The 22,533-nt window shown below is 44.2% G+C and overlaps 1 protein-coding gene across 4 annotated transcripts in view; it reads left to right on the top strand.

The window, feature by feature from the left end:
- The first annotated feature begins 369 nt into the window (after positions 1–369).
- The window catches only part of SPRYD3 (SPRY domain containing 3), a 36,280-nt gene continuing 14,116 nt past the window's right edge, over positions 370–22,533 (top strand). For 2 of the 4 annotated variants that reach the window (XR_008888472.1, XM_056555319.1), the window contains exons 1-4: positions 370–487; positions 5,966–6,101; positions 20,902–20,977; positions 22,339–22,463. Coding sequence is in view for 3 of the 4 variants with exons in the window: in XM_056555319.1 (XP_056411294.1) it covers positions 5,974–6,101; positions 20,902–20,977; positions 22,339–22,463 (329 nt within the window). In the remaining variant the exon portion in view is untranslated. The other 2 variants (XM_056555320.1, XM_056555321.1) reach the window with 2 other exon arrangements.

A 22,533-nucleotide genomic window follows, 5' to 3' on the forward strand; every position in this document is an offset into this window, starting at 1 on the left:
GTGCAGGAGTGACGCCACGTTCTGCCGCTCTGAATCACTGCAGCCCTGAGTCACTCGCTACACGTAATACCCAAGTGCGATAGTAAAGCCCACATCACCAAGCTAAAAGTCCAACCTCTCCCTAACAAGTGGGGAATATTTTCTCTTACTTTTTACTAAATGTCTCCAATGCACAGCCGGTTCACGTGCCGTCTCCTCCATTTTCTTGTAGCTCAAGCGTAGCCTAAAGTAATGGCAGAACGCTGACAAAATGGCCTCGTTAGCGGAGACAACTAAGATTACATGGTATTTCCCTCTAGAATACGTAAAGGAAAAGTTAGCATGTCTTTATTCCCGCCTCTCCGGACAATACAGCGATTCGGATTGGCTGCCCCGTATGTCCATCCTAATGGACGGCGCTGATTGGCGGGATGTTAGGCGAGTGGTGATTGATTGGCTGCCTTGGCGGAGAGTGGGGAGAAGTGACTGATGGTATCCATGGCGGAAGGTAAGAGAGCGGTGTTCTGGGCATATGCTGTGGGAGACGTGTGGGTGTAGAGCTGGTGACGGAGCATCATGGACGACATGGAGATGGTGAGGGGATTCGGCAGTGTGTGGATGGAGCGGGCTGGTATAGGAGGGGCTGCCGGTACATGACATGATGGGATAGTAGAGGGATCGGTGACATGCTGCCTATGTATGTGTGAACAGTAGTGTGCAGGTGATGTGGCTGCCCAATACTCATCATGGTAATAGAGAACAGTGATCACCATGATCCTATAGTGGGGGTGACCTTGTAGTCTCAATGTGGACATATATATATATATATATATATATATATATATATATATATATATATATATATATATATATATATATATATAATGATGAGCTTGCCCATAAAAGCTGGCATTGCATATATGTATATTAACCCCTTAAGGACCGAACTTTTTTTCTGATTTTGCACCTAAAAATCCATATGATGGCTTATTTTTGGCGCCACCAATTCTACTTTGTAATGACATCAGTCATTTTACCCAAAAATCGACGGAGAAACTTAAAAAATAAATTTGGGGCTTCAGTTTCTAAGCAGTTAAATTTTTGGGTAAAAATGATACCTTCTCTTTATTCAGTAGGTCCATATGGTTAAAATGCTTATTTTTTATTTATTTTATTTTATATGGTATAAAAAGTGACCAAAAATATGCTACTTTGGACTATCTTGGATTTTTTTTTTTTTTTTTTTAGCGCCTACGCCATTGACCGTTCGGTTTAACTAACAATATATTTTTACAGTTCGGACATTTCCACATCCGGCGATACCACATATGTTTATTTTCATTTACATAGTTTCATTTATTTTTTTTTTAAATGGGGGGGAGTTACTTTTTATGCAGTGTTATAGCCCCCTCTAGGCGTGACCCAGCATTATAGAAAGAGAGCGAACTCATGGTGTACATGTACGCCCTTGGTCCTTTTAAAGGAGTAGTCCAGGGATAGGGGATAAGTTGCAGATCGTGGTGGGTCCGACCGCTGTGGCACCCCGCGATCTCCTGTAGCGATATATTGAGGGGGCGTGTCGGCCGCCACTTCGTGCGGTGGTCGACACCCGCTATCTGGCCGGAGAGCTGGGGCACCGTACAGAGAGATCGCAGGGGGCCCCAGCGATCGGACCCCCCGCGATCTCAAACTTATCCCCTAACCTTAGGATAGGGGATACGTTTTTCACCACTGGACTACCCCTTTAAGGGGTAAATGCTGGTTTAGAGACGTACAGAAACACCCATTATTACTCTATAGCAGTGTTTCCCAGCCAGTGTGCCTCCAGCTGTTGCAAAACTACAACTCCCAGCATGCCCGGACAGCCAACGGCTGTCCGGGCATGCTGGGAGTTGTAGTTTTGCAACAGCTGGAGGCACACTGGCTGGGAAACTCAGCTCTATGAAGATTTTGCAGACAGTATCACATGATGGCGATCTGGCCTGCTTACAGATTCCTGTCCGGTGAGCGGCCATGGCTGTCAACTTCCATAATCTTATTATATAGTTTTTATTATTCATCCTGTTTTCTATGCATAGCGCGTCAGTAAATATTTCTATTGGGGTGCACAAAAAGCTAAAATACAGATGCTGCAGTGTGCCATGTGCATACAGTAAAATCTGTTTCCTATTGACTCGCATATTGCTTAAAAAAAGATTGTAATGTATCCTTTTTTTTTTTGCATACACAATAGCATAGTTTACTACATTTTTGTATACAGCACAAACAAAGGGGCTGTAAGCGCCCACTCACACTAGGAAATCTCCGCCAGACATTCCATCTGTAGCAGGCGCCAACTGAACCAGGTGGTGCCAGGACTGCTTCGAAATTCTCCATATCCATAGACGGCAATACATTTTAATTCTTCCGGTGGAGTCTGATTCCATAGCAGAACGTCCACCGCAGAAATGCGGCAGCAGAATCCCAAAGAATATATGTAGTGTGAATAAGCCTTCAGGGTACCTTCACAAATTCTGGGCAAAGATTTAGTGCCTCAGGTCCCCGCCACGTTGACCTCCACGCTGCCTTTCTTGAAAATGTTCATTCTTTCGGAGGAAATTCAGCAGCAGAAGTTCCGTTGCTGTATCCCATTGACGGCAATGGGAGGCTGCTGCAAAGCAGGTGAAAATTCCCAGTGTGAACTGGCCCTAACGGAAACCGTGAAACAGAGACACAAAAATGGTGTTAATCTAGCCGTACTGTGATTCCTGTTTGGATTGTATTAGGATGAGTAGATTGGTTGTTGCTAAGCAACCGCATGATGTTATGGAGCGGTTACCACTGGGATTTTACGCCCGTATTGACATGTTTTAGCCAGATTTACGGCCCATAGGGGAGATTTATCAAAATCTGTGCAGAGGAAAACTTGTCCAGTTGCTAATAGCAACCAATCAGATCGCTACTTTCATTTTTCACAGGCCTTCTTAAAATTGAAAGAAGCAAGCTGATTGGTTGCCATGGGCAACTGGGCAAGTTTTCCTCTGCACAGGTTTTGATAAATCTCCCCCTGTGTTATTGTGTTCATGTTACGTTTTCTTACACTGAGAATACACAGGACATAAATAAGACATACCTGGGGACGCTAGCAAATCAATATATATATATATATATATATATATATATATATATATATATATACATACGTGTATATGTGAAATCTGTAATACCACTGAAAATGTCCATGTGAACAAATACCAACAATTACCAATTGACTATATTCCAGGTCAATAACCAGTGAAAAACGAAAGATCCCAGTATGCATGTGGCAAAAAAAAATGTTCTATAGACACTCCTTTAAATTTTTGTATAGCTAAGAGGTACTAAGTCGTTGAATAGATGAATACAATATATCAGTGTGTATCTTTTGTCAATTGGAGATCGGAATTTTCTGTGGTATTACATAGATTTCAGTTTTTTTTTTCCGGGCTATGTTAGTATGTTATGCTGCTTTCACACTATAAAATTCATCCGTTTTAAAGATCCGTTTGATGTTCCGTTATGAAAACCCTGAAAATCGGCCATTAAACGTCCGTTAGAAAATCCCATTATAGTCTATGGGATTTTTACATTATCCGTTTTAATCCGTTATAGTCCGTTATTAATAACGGACGTTATTTTGTGACGGAAGATAGTAATGGAAGAAATAGTACATGCACTATTTCTTCCGTTCATTCTTCTGTCACAAAATAACGTCCGTTATTAATAACGGACTATAACGGATTAAAACGGATAATGTAAAAATCCCATAGACTATAATGGGATTTTCTAACGGACGTTTAATGGCCGATTTTCAGGGTTTTCATAACGGAACATCAAACGGATCTTTAAAACGGATTAATTTTATAGTGTGAAAGCAGCCTTAGTTAGTAAGAGTATCTGTCAGCTCTATATCATGCGCAGACCTGCAGACATAGGCCGATAGATATAAAAATGATACCTGGCAAAGTTATAAAATCATGTTTTTCTTCCAAGCTCAATTCTCATAAAGGCCGGGCTGAGACGTAGCATATAAGAATCCTTCCTCCCCCACCCTGCTGGGACCTCCCGCGATCTCTGTCCAGACCCGCATTCTATGCCGCGCTGCTGCTCCAGTCTCGGAAACCTCTGTGTTTCCGGGATTGGAGATGTGCTGTCACGCCACACACGGAGGGTTCGGAATACCCCTTTTAAGTATCATATGGAGCTGACAGATTTCCTTTAACCCCTTAACGACGCAGGACGTAAATGTACGTCTTGGTGATGTGGTACTTAACGCACCAGGGCGTACATTTACGTCCTGAGCATAACCGCAGGCATCGGAGCGATGCCTGCATCATGCGCGGCAGGTCCCGGCTGTGGATCGCAGCCAGGGACCCGCCGGTAATGGCGGACACCCACGATCCCGCGGATGTCCACCATTAACCCCTCAGATGCCGTGATCAATACAGATCACGGCATATGCAGTATCGCAGTCACTTAACAGGATGATCGGATCGCCCGCAGCGCTGCTGCGCCGATCCAATCATCCTGCACGGCAGACAGAGGTCCCCTCACCTCGCTCCGCTGCCTTCCGGGAGTCTTCTGCTCTGATTTGCCTTCCCGCAGACCAGAGCAGAAGATGACCGATAATGCTGATCAGTGCTGTGTCCTATACATAGCACTGAACAGCATTAGCAATCGAATGGTTGCTATAAATAGTCCCCTATGGGGACTAAAAGAGTGTAAAAAAAAAAAATTTGAAAAACGACCTCCCCCAATAAAAACGTAAATTGTCCCATTTTTCCTATTTTACCCCAAAAAGTGTAAAAAATAAATAAATAAAATAAAAAAATTATAATAATAATAATAAATATTTTATATACATATTTGGTATTGCCGCTGCGTAAATATCCGGGGAATGACGTGAACATAAAAAAAAATAAAAGTCCAAAATAGCTGCTTTTTTATAAAAAAAAAAAATTCCCCAAAAAATTAAAAAATGCAATAAAAGTTTGTATAAGCAAATATGGTATTAATTTAAAAGTACAGATCACGGTGCAAAAAATTAGCCCTCATACCCGCTTATACGGAAAAATGAAAAAGTTATAGGTCTTCAAAATAGGGGGATTTTAAACGTACTAAGTTTGGGATTTTTTTTAAGCGCAACAGTAATACAAAAGTATGTTATCATGGGTATCATTTTAATCGTATTGACCCAAAGAATAAAGAACACGTCATTTTTACCATAAATTGTACGGCGTGAAAACAAAACCTTCCAAAATTAGCAAAATTGCGGTTTTCTTTTTAATTTCCCCACACAAATAGTATATATATATATATTTTTTTTTTTGTTGCGCCATACATTTTATGGTAAAGTGAGTGATGGCATTACAACAGACAACTGGTCGCGCAAAAAACAAGCCCTCATACTAGTCTGTGGATGAAAATATAAAAGATTTATGATTTTTTGAAGGGGAGGAGGAAAAAACGAAAACGTAAAAATAAAATTGTCTTAGTCCTTAAGGTGTTAATGTCATTTAGAGCCACTTCTGTTTTGTGACTGGTTGTACAAGGGTTGCTGTGTTTTGTTATAAATATGTTTTTTTCTTTCGTGATAATACCATGCCTGGGGTATTACACAATTTTCAAGAATTTTTTTTTTTCTTCATGTAATGTTAAATGTTCGGCACAGATATTAAATGCGGCCATGTTTTTAGAGTACGACTGCATCTTTGGGACAGATAGACATGTAGAATAAAATATGTGCCGATTTTTGCATCACTTTTTAATGCTGAATATGAGGTTATTCGTGTCACTTTTTCAGCCTAAAAACCAGTGCACATGGAAAAAAAAAATAATTGAGCACCTAAAACAGCACCCGGATTGGTTGGTAGATCTTTTTATACCAAGATTAGAGATTAATCACCTCAGAGATATATATAATGCTGCATGGCCACCTGCAATAAATATGTCCTTTATCATTTTCCAGGCTAAGACATGGATGACCTGAACCTTCACTACCGATTTCTCAACTGGAGACGCCGAATCCGGGAAATCCGTGAGGTGCGAGCTGTTCGATACCAGGAGAGGGCCAAGCACATTATGGTAGATGGGGATACCCTAAGGTGGGGCACAGCCCTCAGGCTGATACTAATTATCTGCAGCTGCATGTGATGGACAACTATTATGTATATTTAATTGGGACTTCTAAGGACACTCTGTGGAATGGAGCTGGTGAACGTGGCAGTCTCCTGTCATGCAGTTGTCGGTTGATGTTTCATTTGATTAAAAAAAAAAAAGATTTCCTCACCAAAAATGCTCTTCATGTCACCTATAGGCACCCTTATATTTAACTCGCTCTTCTCTTATACACTGCCCCAGTCTGTCTTCTTTTGTTCCCGGCATTTTTATTTTAAGACAAGGTTGAATGTAATGTTCCTATTACTGACAGGAGGTCTAGGTCCTTGACTGCCCAAATGTTCAATGCTTTATCCCCCGTTCTGAGAACCTCCAAACACTCTTCCCATACACGTGTATATATTATTGTGTGTTGTTGTGTTCTGTGCCGTGACTAATGTGGTATTCTTCTTTATTGTATGCTCACTAATGTTAGTCACTGAAGAACAATGCACCTGACATTCTTCTGCAGTGTGGCTGGCTTCTCTATCCCTGACTCACTACATACAATATACATAAAGGGGTATGCCGCCCCTAGACATCTTATCCCATATCCAAAGGATAGGGCATAAGATATCAGATCGCGGGGGTCCTGCTGCTGGGGACCCCACGATCTCTGCTGCGGCACCCCAGACATCCGATGCATGGAGCGAATTTTGCTCCTTGCCTGATGACTGGAGATGTGGAGTGGAGGCTTGTGATGTCATGGCTGCACCCCCCCCCCCCCCCAAATGCAAGTCTATGGGAGGGGGCGTGACGTCCGTCACGCCCCCTCCCATAGACTTGCATTGAGGGGGCATGGCCTTGACGGCACAAGCTTCCGATGCTCTAAGCGAACGCCGGGTGCAGCAGGGAGATCAGACATCTTATTCCCTATCCTTCTGTCTAGGAGCGGAGTACCCCTTTAAGGCACCCATACACATGAGGATAGATGAACTAGCTGGTTTCGGTGGGATCAGCTGATCTCATGTGTCCGGGGATATCCTGACATTCTCTAGATGGCATACAGGGCATGTTGATACTTGGCTAGTAAAAACTGGCTACTGAAGTGGTAGAACTGGTTCTGAAGCAGTGTCAATTTTTTCACCTAATCGTTTTCGTCATAGTATTAGTCAACAATACTTTCAGTTCATGTTATGATGACTAAAATTATAAAATGTATCCCACTTTAGACAGCTGACTAAAATTAGACTAAACTGTTAGAGAGGATTTAGGGAGGGATCCCATCCAAATTAATCTGGTCAGTATTCGATGTTCAAACCTTCACCTCTTAATGACGGTCAATACGCCTTTTTACAGCAGACAGTAAGGTTACGTATTGTAGCCTGCCGTGTTTTTCAATGGTACTAGAATAAGCTTGTGTAGCTCAGTATGATAGCCGGACTCCTTCTGTAATTACCAGAGAGAAACCTGTGCTCCGGTAATTTTAAGCCCTCATGTGCTACGGTCAAATCACGGCCACGACACGTGAAGAGGGCCACATACCTCCTAAGGATAGGGGATGTGTTAGATCATGGAGGGTTCGACCACTGGGGCCCCCCACGATCTCTGTAATGGCGCCCCGGCTCCCTGCATGAAACAAGCATTGATCTGGTCGTCTCCATGACAGCACCCTGAGATTGCCTCCGCCTGATTGGACAGGGAAAAACACTGAGTGGTTAAAAGAGATGATCCCACACAACAGTTTAATTTTTTTCATGTTTTATCCTATATACTACTTCAGTGTTAAGGTCCTGGCTGATGAAGAGTGGGGGGGCGATAGGGAGGGGATCAGGGCGCCGGCTTCTCTTCCGCTCCTGCGCTGTTTTCAGCATCACACGGGGCCTTTATTCTGGTCCCGTGGAAGCGATTAGAGCTGAGCGAAGTTACAGTAATTCGATTCGTCTCAAACTTCTCAGCTCGGCAGTTGCTGACTTTAGCCTGCATAAATTAGCCCAACGGAGCACCCGAAAGCTGAACTAATTTATGCAGGCTAAAATCAGCAACTGCCAAGTTTGTGACGAATCAAATCACTGTAACTTCGCTCATCTCTAGAAGCAATCTCTGCTGAGCTTTGTGGTGCCGGCCGGCGTCTGACCTCACTTCCAGTCAGTTCCGGCAGGGGCTCCAGTCACGAGGTTGGCGTCTGACATCACTTCTGGTGGGGACAGCGTCACATGCTCCGGTCTGCCCTATAGGATTCAGGGGCGGGCAATTCAAACGTAGGATCACTTCCGGAGCACAGACAGGCTCCTCTATTAAAGGATTCTTAGTCTAGCGTCCTCTGCCTCATTCAGCTTGCTGCCAGGATGTCTACTCCAGCGAAAGTCTGAGGGTGAGACGCTGCAGAATCCGGGATTCGTGGGTACTGAGGGCTATGTGGTCTTTGCCCAAGCCTATCTACGGTTGTTTTTGCTGATCCTTTCCTCCCTTGTTTTATTTTTAGGGAGAAAAGCATGTTACTGTCCCTAAACATGCTAAGAAAAAATGTTTGTGTAATAAAGACTGGGTTATTTCTTCAAAAAAGCTGATATGTAAAAAATGTTTGGCTAATTTAGTTAGGGAGGAAACTCCTGACCTTATGGGGGAGAGTAAGGAGCTTATACACACTGAGATTCAAGATGCTAAATCATGTCTGTCGCTTCCACTTCAGCTGTAGTTAGGGCTCCTATAAAATCTAAGGTGATCACTTTTTCTGACTCAAAAGAAAGTACAGCTCCTCAGGATATTGAAGAAGTAGTTGAATGTCCAGAGGTAGAGGAGGACCTTGGCTTCAGAAAATTCCTGTTTAGTTCTGAGGATACTGAGGAATTAAAGGAGTAGTCCAGTGGTGAGCAACTTATCCCCTATCCTAAGGATAGGGGATAAGTTGCAGATCGCGGGGGGTCCGACCTCTGGGGCCCCCCGCGATCTCCTGTACGGAGCCCCGACAGCCCGCTGGAAGGGGGCGTGTCGACCTCCGCACGAGGCGGCGGCTGACACGCCCCCTCAATACAACTCTATGGCAGAGCCGAAGCGCTGCCTTCGGTAATCTCCGGCTCTGCCATAGAGATGTATTGAGGGGGCGTGTCGGCCGCCGCCTCGTGCGGGGGTCGACACCCGCTATCTCGGCGGAGAGCCGGGGCCCCGTACAGAGAGATCGCAGGGGGCCCCAGCGGTCGGACCCCCCGCGATCTCAAACTTATCCCCTATCCTTAGGATAGGGGATAAGTTTTTCACCACTGGACTACCCCTTTAATCCTAGCCATTAGATCCACCTTTGGTATAGAAGAGGTTCAGGAATCTAGAACAATTCAGGATGAACGTTTTGGAGGTTTGGGAGAGATAGTGTCTTTCCTTTCCTGTCCACAGCAACATTCATTCAGTATGGATGAAAGGGATCCTTTATTCCTAAAGGGATAAAAATACGTTATCCTTTTGGTCAGGATTCTGTAGATTGGGACACTATCCCTAAAGTAGATATTTCTATTACTAAGGTGGCAAAATGCACTTCTTTAACTTTTGAATATGCTACCCAGCTTAAGGAACCTATGGACAGAAAAGTCTTCTTAAGGGTGCGTTCCCACAGGGCGTATGCGCAGCGTATTTGACGCTGCGCAAAATTTCTGGCAGCAGCGGGAAATACGCTGCGTATTCCTTGCTCACTATACACACAGGGCTTTCCGGTGGCAGCCCTATGTGTGCAGTGAGTTTTTGAGGTAGAGCCGCGTGTAACAGACATGCCGGCACACGGCCCCGCCTCCGAAACTCACTACACACATAGGGCTGCCGCCGGAAAGCCCTGTGTGTATAGTGAGCGAGGAATACGCAGCGTATTTCGCGCTGCTGCAGTAAATTTTGCGCAGCGTCAAATACGCTGCTTATACGCTGTGGGACTGCACCCTAAAAAGACTTGGGAAGCTGATGCGACCCTTCTACGCCCTAGTGTTAATTCTACTTGTGTGGCTAGATCAACTACACCTGCATCTTCAAGTTGATATACCTCGTAATCAGATTCTTCAATCTCTTCCTCTCCTCAAGATGGCCTAAAATTTTTATCAAATGCTTCTGCCGAGTCTGTCAGATTATCTGCACTTTCAGCTGTATTATCTAACTCCTCAAGACCGGTCTTATGGTTAAAGTCCTGGTCTGGGGATTTAGCATCTTAAACCAAGTTATGTTCACTACCCTTTCACGGTCAGTTCGTATTTGGTCCTGAGTTAGATTCTATCTTGGCTAAAGCAGGAGAAAGCAGAACCTCAGGAAAAAGCAGAACCTAAAAAGAAAACTCCTTTTTGTCTCCTATACCAACCAGGTCAATCTTATAGAGGAGGGAAAGGAAAGACAGGACGCTGGTCATATAGCAAGGGTGGCAGAGGATTCATTCTTAAAGGGGTACTCCTGTGAAAACCTTTTTTTTCTTTTAAATCAACTGGTGGCAGAAAGTTAAACATACCGTATTTATCGGGGTATACCACGCACCGGCCTATAACACGCACCCTCATTTTACCAAGGATATTTGGGTAAAAAATTTTTTTTTACCCAAATATCCATGGTAAAATGAGGGTGCGTGTGTGCGCGTGTATACCCCGATACATCCCCAGGAAAGGCAGGGGGAGAGAGGCCGTCGCTGCCCGCTTCTCTCCCCCTGCCTTTCCTGGGGTCTAGAGCGCTGCTGTCGGCCCTTTTCACCCCCTGGTTATCGGCGCCGCTGCCCGTTCTGTCCCCCTGACTATCGGTGCCGATAGCCAGGGAGAGAGAAGCGGCGCCGACAGCCAGGGGGGGAGAGAAGGGGCAGCGGCACCCATTGCCGACGCCGCTGCCCCGTTGCCTCCCCCCATCCCCGGTGGCATAATTACCTGAGTCGGGTCCGCGCTGCTCCAGGCCTCCGTCGTGCGTCCCCAGCGTCGTTGCTATGCACGGCGCGGCGCTCTGACGTCATGCGCCGCGCCGTTCAGCGCATAGCAACGACGCCGGGGACGCACGACGGAGGCCTGGAGCAGCGCGGACCCGACTCAGGTAATTATGCCACCGGGGATGGGGGGAGGCAACGGGGCAGCGGCGTCGGCAATGGGTGCCGCTGCCCCTTCTCTCCCCCCCTGGCTGTCGGCGCCGCTTCTCTCTCCCTGGTTATCGGCGCCGGCACCGATAGTCAGGGGGACAGAACGGGCAGCGGCGCCGATAACCAGGGGGTGAAAAGGGCCGACAGCAGCGCTATAGACCCCAGGAAAGGCAGGGGGAGAGAAGCGGGCAGCGACGGCCTCTCTCCCCCTGCCTTTCCTGGGGGTGTATCGGCGTATAACACGCACACAGACTTTAGGCTAAAAATTTTAGCCTAAAAAGTGCGTGTTATACGCCGATAAATACGGTATTTGTAAATTACTTCTATTAAAAAATCTTAATCCTTCCAGTACTTATTAGCTGCTGAATGCTACAGAGGAAATTCCTTTCTCTTTGGAACACTGATGACATCACGAGCACAGTGCTCTCTGCTGACATCTCTGTCCATTTTAGCAACCATGCATAGCAGATGCATAGCAGATGTATACTAAGGGCAGCAGGGTGGCTCAGTGGTTAGCACTGGGGCCTTGGGTTCAAATCCCACTAAGGACAACAATAAATAAAGAGTTATTATTATAATAACGTCAGCAGAGAGAACTGTGCTCGTGATGTCATCAGAGAGCATTCCAAAAAGAAAAGAATTTCCTCTGTAGTATTCAGCAGCTAATAAGTACAGGAAGGATTAAGATTTTTTAATAGAAGTAATTTACAAATATGTTTAACTTTCTGCCACCAGTTGATTTAAAAGAAAAAAGGTTTTCACCGAAGTACCCCTTTAATCCCATCCAGCCTGATTCAGTTACCAAGAAACAATGATGCAATCACTGTGGGGGCTCTGTTAACATTTTTTGCCCCCAATTGGGAAGCTTTATTTTTGCCCACTGGATTGGGAAAATTATACAGGAGGGCTACCTAGTAGAATTGACCTACCCTCCTCCTCAATGTTTGTATTGAGACTAACCTCAAATCAGTCTTCACAGGTTCTTCAGGGTGTTCAGGATTTATTGAAGTTGGGCGCGGTTGTTCAGGTTCCCTCATGTCAACTCAAACTGGGACATTACTCTCGCCTTTTCTTGGTTAAAAAATAAATAAATAAAAAAGAAAAGCCCAGTGGAAAATTCAGAACTATAATAAATCTGAAACCCCTGAATTAATTTGTGAAGTACAGAAAATTCTAAATGAAAACTGTGAAATCAGTGGTAGCTCTAATAAAGGAAATTAAGTAATGGCGACTATAGATTTGAAAGACTCCTACTACCATCTTCCAATTCACAGGGAATCTCAGCAGTTCCTGAGATTTGCTGTTTCCTGGGGAGGCGGAATCCATCACTACCAGTTTGTCTGCCCTTCGGGCTCTCTTCTGCGCCCCACATCTTTACAAAACTTATGTCGGGGGTGGTTTCCCTTCTGAGGAAGGAGTCTATTCTTATCATTCCCTGTCTGGACGATATTCTCGTAGTGGCGGATTCTGTTCCTCTGTTACAAGATCATTCACAGGACAATTCAGAATCTTCAGAGCCTGTACTGGATACTCAATTTAGAAAAATCAGATCTCTCTCCCAGTCCGGTGAAACTATTTTTAGGAGTCCTCGTAAACTCGAATCTTCAACAAGCTTTCCTCCAACCAGCAAAGTAGTTGAAGATTCAACAGTTACAGTTTTGTGCAAGCAGATTTCTCTCAATCCGTTATGCAATGTCCATACTGGGTCACCTGACTTCTTGAATCCCATCAGTGAGGTGGGCCCAATTTCACTCAAGACCACTACAAAGATGGCTCCTATCAGTGTGGGACAAATCCCAATTTTCTCTGGAGAAGAATGTACTTTTTCCCATAAAGATAAAAAAACATTTAGCTTGGTGCCGCTCCCAGGAAAACCTGAGTCGGGGGGTTCATTGGTTTCAGGAGGATCCCCCTAATTATTACCACAGATGCCAGCACGTGGGATTGGTGAGTCCACACAGTGGATCACACGGTTCAGGGCAGATGGAGACCTGTACTAGCTCCGAAATCCTGGCTTCTCGCCATATGGATGTCTCTCCAACACCTAAACCATCTTGCAGAGGCAGACACATTTTTCTTTACTCCGACAATACCTCGGCAGTATCCTTTAACCCCAATGAAGGGGGTCCCAGACGCAGTCATCTCCAGTCCATAGCAAAGAACATTTTTTTTTTTTCTTGGGCAGAAGACAGAATCTTATCCATAACAGCTGTACACCTCAGAGGAGTCTGTAATCTACAGGTGGACTTTCTCAGCAGGCAGACCCTAGATCCCAGGGAATGGTATCTAGCAGACTGGGCTTTCAGAATAATAACAGAAAAATGGGGTGTCCATCAGATGGACTTATTCACTACCAGAAAAAAACAGGAAAACAGAAAAAAAATTCCCTCAATCCAAGGGACTATCCAGCGGCGACAAACTCCTTAGTTCAAACATGGAACTTCAGTCTAGCATATGCCTGCCTTCCTATTCCAGTGATTCCCAGGGTCCTACAAAAGCTAAGTCGAGAGAAGTGCACCCTGATCTTAGTTGCTCAATTCTGGCCCAAGAGGTGATGATTTGCTCTTCTACAGTCCATGAGCCTGGACAAGCCAATTATGTTCCCTGCTCACCAGGACCTGCTCTCTCAGGGACCAGTTCTACACAGACAGGTTTAGAACCTCAGTATATCGGCATGGATTCTGAAAAGTTCCTGCTAAAGGGATTCTCATATAGAGTGATCAATCCCCTCTTGGCAAGTCGTAAGCTTTCTACCTCTAAAATGTACAATAAGGTGTGGAGAAGAAATATTCCTCTTGGTGTGTGGTTCATCTTTTTCTTTTGATTCTCCTGATATCACTAATATTCTTGACTTTCTCCAAGATAGGTTTGAGCTCTGCCTCTCTCCCAACACTCTTAGAAGGCATCTAGGGCTAAAACCTGTACTCTCAGACTAAACTGGGAGAAGATATGTGGTTATTTAGCTTTATTAAAGCTACAGATAGACTAAAACCCAGAATAAAAAATTATTTTCCTCCTTGGACTCTAAATACGGTCCTCTTAGCTCTAACTAAAGCTCCTTTTGAACCATTATTCTATTTCCTTAAAATTTCTTACCATTAACCATGGACGTCTATACTCATCCTTGTGCCGTTAACGGCCTGCCCCCAGCTGATTCTTGTTGCTGGGGGCTGGCGTTAATAGCTGACATGCGGCAATTAACCCGTTTGCTGCTGTCAAAGCTGACAGCCGTGTCTGAAGGTGCCCTTTTCCCATCCCTGGTGGTACAGTGGAGTGGATCGCGTACCCCCCGCCCGCAGCGCAATCGTGGGGGGAGATTCACTTTGGAGGTAGCCTGAGGGCTTACCTCTGCTCCTGCGCACTCAAAATGATAAAGCCTGGCAGGACCAGGCTTGATCAATCAAGCACAGAGCACATAGATACAAAAAAAAAAATATATAATTTAAAAACACACATTAACCCCTTCCTTATTAAAAGTTTAAATCACCCACCTTTTCCCAAATTCCATATAAAAAAATATATAAATATAATAAAAAATATGTGGTATCGCCACGTGCGTAAATGTCCAAACTAGAGATCGACCGATTATCGGTATGGCCGATAATCACGATTTTGGGCATTATCGGTATCGGCAATTACACTACACCGTAGTGCTGGGTGGTATACCGGTATGGATTTTTGCCCATACTGCTATACCAGTCGGGCCCCTCCCCCACCCTCCGAGTCAATAAAAAAATTTAACTTACCCGTAATGGGGGTGGTCCGGGCCATCCATCGTTCCTGTAGTGTCCGGGGGCGTTCCGGGTGAAGGGTGAACCGGTCCAGGCTGTCCTTCTCCGGCTTCTCTGGCGGTCATCTTCTCCACTCCGGGCAGGCTCCGGCCTAGTAGCTGCATAGATGCCGCTACGCTGTGACATCAGGGGCATCGCTGCGCAGCGGCGTCTATGCAGCGTACTAGGCCGGAGCCTGCCCAGAGTGGAGAAGATGACCGCCGGAGAAGGACAGCCCGGACCGGTTCACCCTCCACCCGGAATGCTGCCGGACACTACAGGAAGGATGGATGGCCCGGACCACCCTGACAGGTAGGGGGAGAGAAGCGGGTGGTGGTGGCGGCGGCGGCCTATGGCACCGCAAAAGCCACTGCAGTGCATTGATTTAAAGCGCCCGCTTTAAATCAATGCTCTGCAGTGGTGTCGCGGGGGGATAAATGGCCTACAACTTATACCGGAATATCGGTATAAGTTATCGGCTATCGGCCCTAACCTCCACCGATTATCGGTATCGGCCCTAAAAAAACGATATCGGTCGATCCCTAGTCCGAACTATAAAAAATATATAGTTAATTAAACCGCACGTTTAATGGCGTACGCGGAGAAAAATTCCAAAGTCCAAAATAGCATATTTCTGGTAACTTTTTATTTATTTTTTTTTTATTTTTTTTTTATACCATTTAAAAAAAGGAATAAAAAGCGATCAAAAAGTCCGATCAAAACAAAATAGTACCGATTAAAACTTCAAATAATGGCACAATAAATGAGCCCTCATACCACCCTGTACGCAGAAAATAAAAAAGTTATAGGTCCAAAGAGGACAATTTTAAATATATTAATTTTTCGTGCATGTAGTTATGATTTTTTCCAAAAGTACGACAAAATCAAACCTATGAGTAGGGTATCATTTTAGAACTCAAAAAATAAGCCCTCATATGGATTTTTTTGGAGCAAAATTGAAAGGGTAATGATTTTTTAAAAATAAGGAGGAAAAAACAAAAATACAATATCAGAAAAACGCTTGGTCCTTAAGGGGATAAACAGTGTTCCTAGTAGCCATCACTTCAGCCCGAAGAGTTGGTGAAATTCAGGCTCTTTCCATTCAACAACCTTATTTCAGACTATTTTTCAACTAGACCCAAATTTATTCCAAAAGTTGCTTCTTCCTTCCACAGGTCTCAAGATATTGTTAAATCAGTTTTTAGGTATGTTCGGCAACTGTGGTATGTGGAGACAGTAATGTGGAAGGCGTGCTTCTCCTGCGGTATGAATGTGTGGCGGTGCTCTGGCTAGAAGCGGCATGCAGATATACATCAATCAAAGGAAAAAACGAAAGTCGGCCACTCACCATCTCATGTCTTCAGAATTTTTATTCAATATACAACACTATACAAATAATCTGTACTAGTTCTAGGTGCTGTGGTCCCTCCCTAATAATTCTTTGGTATTTCTCAGGGTGCTGTAGTGGAGACAACCAGAGAAGGGGTGAATTATACTCACGATAATTTGTTTTCTGGGAAGTCTCCACCCATACATCCCACGCTTTGGTGATATTTTTGGTGCTGGTTTTAGTTACCACTTTTTTTTTTTTTTCTTTTCTACACTGGAGGGAGAGGAAGGGGAACGTCTTTTAACCTCTGGTTTTTTTTTTCCTGTCCAATCAGGTGGAGACTTCCCAGAAAACAAATTATCGGCGCGTATAATTCACCCTTTTCGACAACTGCTGGAAGCGGCGGCCGACACGCCCCCTCCATGCAGTTCTATGGCGGAGCCGGAGCGCTGCTTTCGTCAATCTCCGACTGCCATAGAACTGTATGGAGGGGGCATGTCGGTCACAGCTTCGTGCTGAGGTCGAAAACGCTCGTTTCATGCAGGGAGCCGGGGCGCCCCAGTGGTCGGACCCCCCGCGATCTAACACTTATCCCCTATTATTAGGATAGGGGATAAGTTGTACATCCTGGAGTTATCATTTAAAGTCTGCAGCTCATTGGGGAAGATAAATCAAAATGTGAAGATTAAGAGTGGTGCAGGTGCCCATAGCAACCAATCAGATCACTTCTTTAATTTTTAACTCCTTGGGGACGGAGGGCGTACCTATACGCCCTTAGCCAGCTCCCTGTCTTTAAAGTGGGTCGGGCCCAGCCTCTTAAGAACGTCCGGGACCCATGGCTAATAGTGCGTGGCATTGATCGCGGTGCCCTGCGCTATTAACCCTTTAGACGTTCAAAGTTGAACGCCGCGTCTAAAGTGAAAGTACAGCACTGCCGATTAGCTCAGGGAGCTGTTCGGGATTGCCGCTTACAGGACAGCTGGAGGGTCCCTACTCCCTACCTGCCTTCTCGCTGTCCGATCGCTGAAGACTGCTCAGTGCCTGAGATCCAGGCATGAGCAGTCAAGCGGCAGAATCATTGATCAATGGTTTCCTATGAGAAACCATTGAACAATGTAAAAGATCAGTGTGTGCAGTGTTATAGCCCCCTATGGCAGCTATAACATTGCAAAAAAAAGTGAAAAATAAGTGAATAAAGATCATTTAACCCCTTCTCTAATAAAAGTTTGAATCACCCCCCCCCCCGTGTATACTGTGTAAATAAAAATAAACATATGTGGTATCGCCGTGTGCGGAAATGTCCGAATGATTAAAATATAGCTAATTAAACCACACGGTAAATGGCGTACGCACAAAAAAAAAATCCAAATGGCAAAATAGCGTATTTTTGCTCACTTTTTAGATCATAAAAAATGAATAAAATGTGATCAAAAAGTCTGATCAATACATAAATGGTACCGCTAAAAACGTCAGATCACAGTGCAAAAATTGAGCCCTCATACTGCCCCGTACGCAGAAAAATAAGTTATTCGGGTCAGAAGATGACAATTTTAAATGCATACATTTTCCTGCATGTAGTTATGATTTTTTCCAGAAGTACGCCAAAATCAAACCTATATAAGTAGGTTATCATTTTAATTTTATGTACCTACAGAATAAAGATAAGGTGTCATTTTTACCGAAAAATGTACTGCGTAGAAACGGAAGCCCCCAAAAGTCACAAAATGGCATTTTTTCAAAAATTTTGGCGCACAATGATTTTTTTTTTTTTCGTTTCGCTGTAGATTTTTGGGTAAAATAACGGCTGTCATTACAAAGTAGAATTGGTGGCGCAAAAAATAAGCCATCATATGGATTTTTAGCTGCAAAATGGAAAGGGCTATGATTTTTAAAAGGTGAGGAGGAAAAAACCAAAGTGCAAAAAACTGGAAGACCCTCTGTCCCCAAGGGGTTAAAGAAGCTTGTGAAAATTGAAAGAAACAATCTGATTGGTTGCTCTGGGAACCTGCACCACTCTTCTGCACAGGTTTTTGCAGCAGGAATGGTAAAGTGATACCCGGTGTAAGGACAGCCAAGGCTATCAATGTGTCATGGCCAGAACGTGTCCTTACTTTAATTTGTGTTGTATATTTATACCCCTTTATGTGTACAGCGCCCTGGAATTAAGAGAGCTCTAAAATAGGAAAGTAATTTATAATACATGTTACTATTCTGTGCCGATCTGCAGTATTTAGTTTGCATGATCTAATCTCCTGTGAAAATTGAAGGGAAGTTGCAGGGAGTGGTCAGCCTGTATGGGGATGGAATCTTGGCTCGGAGTCCGGGCCGATCACTCAGCTCCTATCTTGAGATTTCATTAATAGTTTGTAGAACATGCCCTATTTCCTTTAATGCTTCCTCTGTTCTGGGAGCTGAAAACATGGTCACATGTCGTCATGTCAATGTTCCAGTGCAAATTAATCAGATCATGTAAGAAATAATGTTATTTTCCATAAAGATGTAAAATGAGTGCACCAGTACACCCAACTAGAATACACAATTATATGTATTCTTCTTTAGTTTTCAGCCCTTGCGGCATTCTCTAATAGTGTATAGACATAGCCGGGTTATTACTTGCATGTGCTATCCCCTATATGAGCCACAGTGATTCTTGCTGTCAAAGCCCTTAGGTCATCAATGTATCATACGTTGTAAATTAATTTGATTGGACAGCATTGGAGAAGAATACTGTTTTTCTTGTGGAGATCCAGTTGGCGTGGGCTGTAGGGCAGAGCCATCAAACTGTCGTGTCTGTGGCAGTCTACGGGTGTATTGCAGAATCCTCCGTTTGACCGCAGCAGCAGCTGCTGGTCATTGTTCTGGAGTGCTGCCTGATCTTAGGCTTCTTTAACACTGCCATTGTGACGCTGCAGTGTGACATCCGTCAGGGAACCCGAGAAGAATAGCTGGAGGAAATACATCATGCAACGTTTTTTCCTCCCGCTACTCCAATCAGGAAACGATACCCAACGGACCCCATAATAGTAAATGGGATCTGTTGGGACCCGTTGTTTCCCATTGTGCTCCGTCAAAAATTAACGTCCGTTAAAGCACAAAAAAAAAAAGGGCCTAACGGACATTTGCCGCAACATTGAGAGGGGCCTAAAACTGACAGCGACCTCTTTAAAGGTGCATGCGCACCATGTTTTTGCTATACAGTTCCCGTATACGGTTTCAAGTTAAAAACCTTACGGAACCATACAGAAAACCGTATGCATTGACTTAACATTGTGGTCCGTTCTGCGTTTTATACAGATTTTAAACATAGGAGTCAATGGGAACTGTACAGAACTGTATGTGCGCACGGTTCCATCCGGTTTTCACCATCCGGTTTTTGACTTTGCACAGTTTTTTTTTCTTGGAATTTCAATCAAACAAGTGAAACTTTATTCAAAATGGAGTGAAAAGTTAAAGTATACAGTTTTTTTTTCTTAAACGGATGCAACTGGACATACATTTTCAAACCGTATACAGTTTTAACCATACACAGGTTGAAATTTGTACACACGTTTTGATACAGTTTAGTCAGGTTTTGAGGAATAAGTTTTTCATCAAAAACCTGAAACAGGAACTGTATTGCAAAAATGTGGGGTGCATGCACCCTAAGTCTGTGAGCAGTGGTGGTTACAGGGACTTCTGATGCACCTGAGGAACGGAGCAGGAGCAGGTCACTTGTCAGGAGACGGCAGATCTAAGTTAGAGCCGCCGAGCTTACATCTGGGCCCACCATGGAGCAGGACTGAGAATCACACTAGGTTCTATGGCCAGGTGTGTTCATTAAACAGTACCTCTCATGATCTTGTTAAATTTCATAATCCTCACAGTTCACTGCCCCATCATAAGCCAAATACTGCCTTATTTTTATAATTTTTTAGTTTTCAACCTTGATATTGTTCTGTATTTTTTGCTCAGTCTGTCAGGTTCACAGACTGGGAAGGGGCGTTCCCCAACAGGCGTGACATCATCTGAAGCCATACAGGGGAGAACTTCCTCCCTCACTCTGCTACACACAGCCCAGAGCAGTTCAGTGTGATATGATCTATAATTGGATAAGGCTGCACACACCCGCCTCAGCACTCTAGACTGCATTTACTTATTTTGGACTGTGCAAGAAATGGGAAAAAATGTGCTCTGGACAAGTAGGGAGACGCCTAGTGGCAGCTTTTTTTAAACACAAATACATTAGAAAGTATTTTGGAAAGATTATATTTTTTAAATTTACCATAAGAAGTGAAATATCAAAAATTTAGTTTTAATGAGTGCCCATTTAAATGGGACTGGGGTGATAAAATGGCACAAGGGGGGTAACACATATTTACATACTGTTACTCATATGGACACATACACAAATTGTAATAATGAAATGTATGGGAACACAACATACTTCATGCAAACCTTTCGTTATATTCTTACAAATAGAAATCATATGTTTTTAGAAGATATGTAGTATCTCTCTATTTTTTATTACATTTTATGTAAGTGTCTGTATCCTTTATTAACAAGTTAAATTAATAATTAGGGCAGGATTTGTAGCCCGTGTATAAATGGATGGACAGCTCACTGATAAGAGAACTTCTTTTGCCCACCAGTTACCACGGGAACTCCGGGGAGGTTGGCTGCTACGTCGCTCCACGACCACTAAGTAAAGACAATAACTACTTTGAGGTGAGTCCACCCGATCGTGGTATCTGGCAAACCACATCTTTAATAAATGTTTACTGTGAGGTTATGTGGTCATTGGTTGGATATTGTCTTACAAGCCATAGTCAATTTACCCTTTAAATAGTTAATGTTGCTTTGAGTGAAATCTATTTTCCGGGGGCCTGTGAATCTTCTTCTTTTAATCAAACCGGAAAAAAAACAAGCGTCTAAAATCCAGGTCATAACAGCACCATTGCCCCCCTTACTGGCACCCTCTACAGCAGTGGTCTCAAACTGTGGCCCTCCAGATGTTGCAAAACTTCAACACCCAGCATGCCCGGACAGCCAACGGCTGTCCGGGCATGCTGGTAGTTGAAGTTTTGCAACATCTGGAGGGCCACAGTTTGAGACCACTGCTCTACAGTCATACTGTTTACAGCAAGATGGAGCCTTTTGCACAGTTTTCTTACTGTTATTAGTATTGTTCACCTTTTATTTCATTTTTGTTTTTAGAAGTGGGTATTATATTGAGGCCGGCCTTACTACATATGGTGTAGCCAATGATCTGATGCCCAGCTGACCTCTTGTTTAAGTGACTTAAGCGTCCAAATTTGTAAATTACTTCTATTAAAAAATCTTACTCCTTCCAGTACTTATTAGCTGCTGAATACTAGAGGAAATTCTTTTCTTTTTTTGAACACAGAGCTCTCTGCTGACATCATGACCACAGTGCTCTCTGCTGACATCTCTGTCCATTTTAGGAACTGTACAGAGCAGGCTATGTTTTCTATGGGGATTTTCTCCTACTCTGGACAGTTCTTAAAATGGGCAGAGGTGTCAGCAGAGAGCACTGTGCTCGTGATGTCAGCAGAGAGATCAAGAGGAAATTATGTGCCACAGGGTGGGGAATGATTTGGCACAGGGGGAATAAAGTAGAAGGGGGAGGGGAGCAGGGGGATGAATGATTTGGCCAGTGGATGTACCGAAGCAGCAGATCACTGTTTAAACATCGGTCTTCTGCCTCTCTGCCGAGGCTTCTGCAGGGGGTGCAGCGGGGGCCTGGGCCCCTTACTGGGGTATTGGCTGTACCTCCTCATTGCGGCCCTGTGTACAAGGTAGGGCCGGCACATAAGCCTGGTTTTCCCCACTATTGGGAGTGTTTTCCCCACTATTGGGAGTGTTTTCCCCCCGTCTGCTATTAGGAATGTCCCCTATTTGGAGGGTGCAAATATATTAAGTCTTATGGGACTCTGCGGGGAATTAAAAACTGTCCCCTATTGGGAGGTGTCCCCTATTGGGAGGTGTCCCCTATTGGGAGGTGTCCCCTATGGGAGATTTTACTGTATTTTTCTTTGGTGACATTGATCCTGTCTTTGTCTCATTAGGTGTCCATTGTAGATCGTGGCGTTCGAGGGACAATTGCTGTAGGATTAGTACCACAATATTACAGTCTGGATCACCAGCCAGGTTGGCTGCCGGATTCCGTGGCTTACCATGCGGATGATGGCAAGTAAGTAGTACTCCTTTTATCATTAATCCATGGGCACTTTTTTCAAAGTAACTACCTACCAGAATCATTA

This window comes from Hyla sarda, chromosome 2 (assembly GCF_029499605.1).
Source record: "Hyla sarda isolate aHylSar1 chromosome 2, aHylSar1.hap1, whole genome shotgun sequence".
Taxonomy (NCBI): domain Eukaryota; kingdom Metazoa; phylum Chordata; class Amphibia; order Anura; family Hylidae; genus Hyla; species Hyla sarda.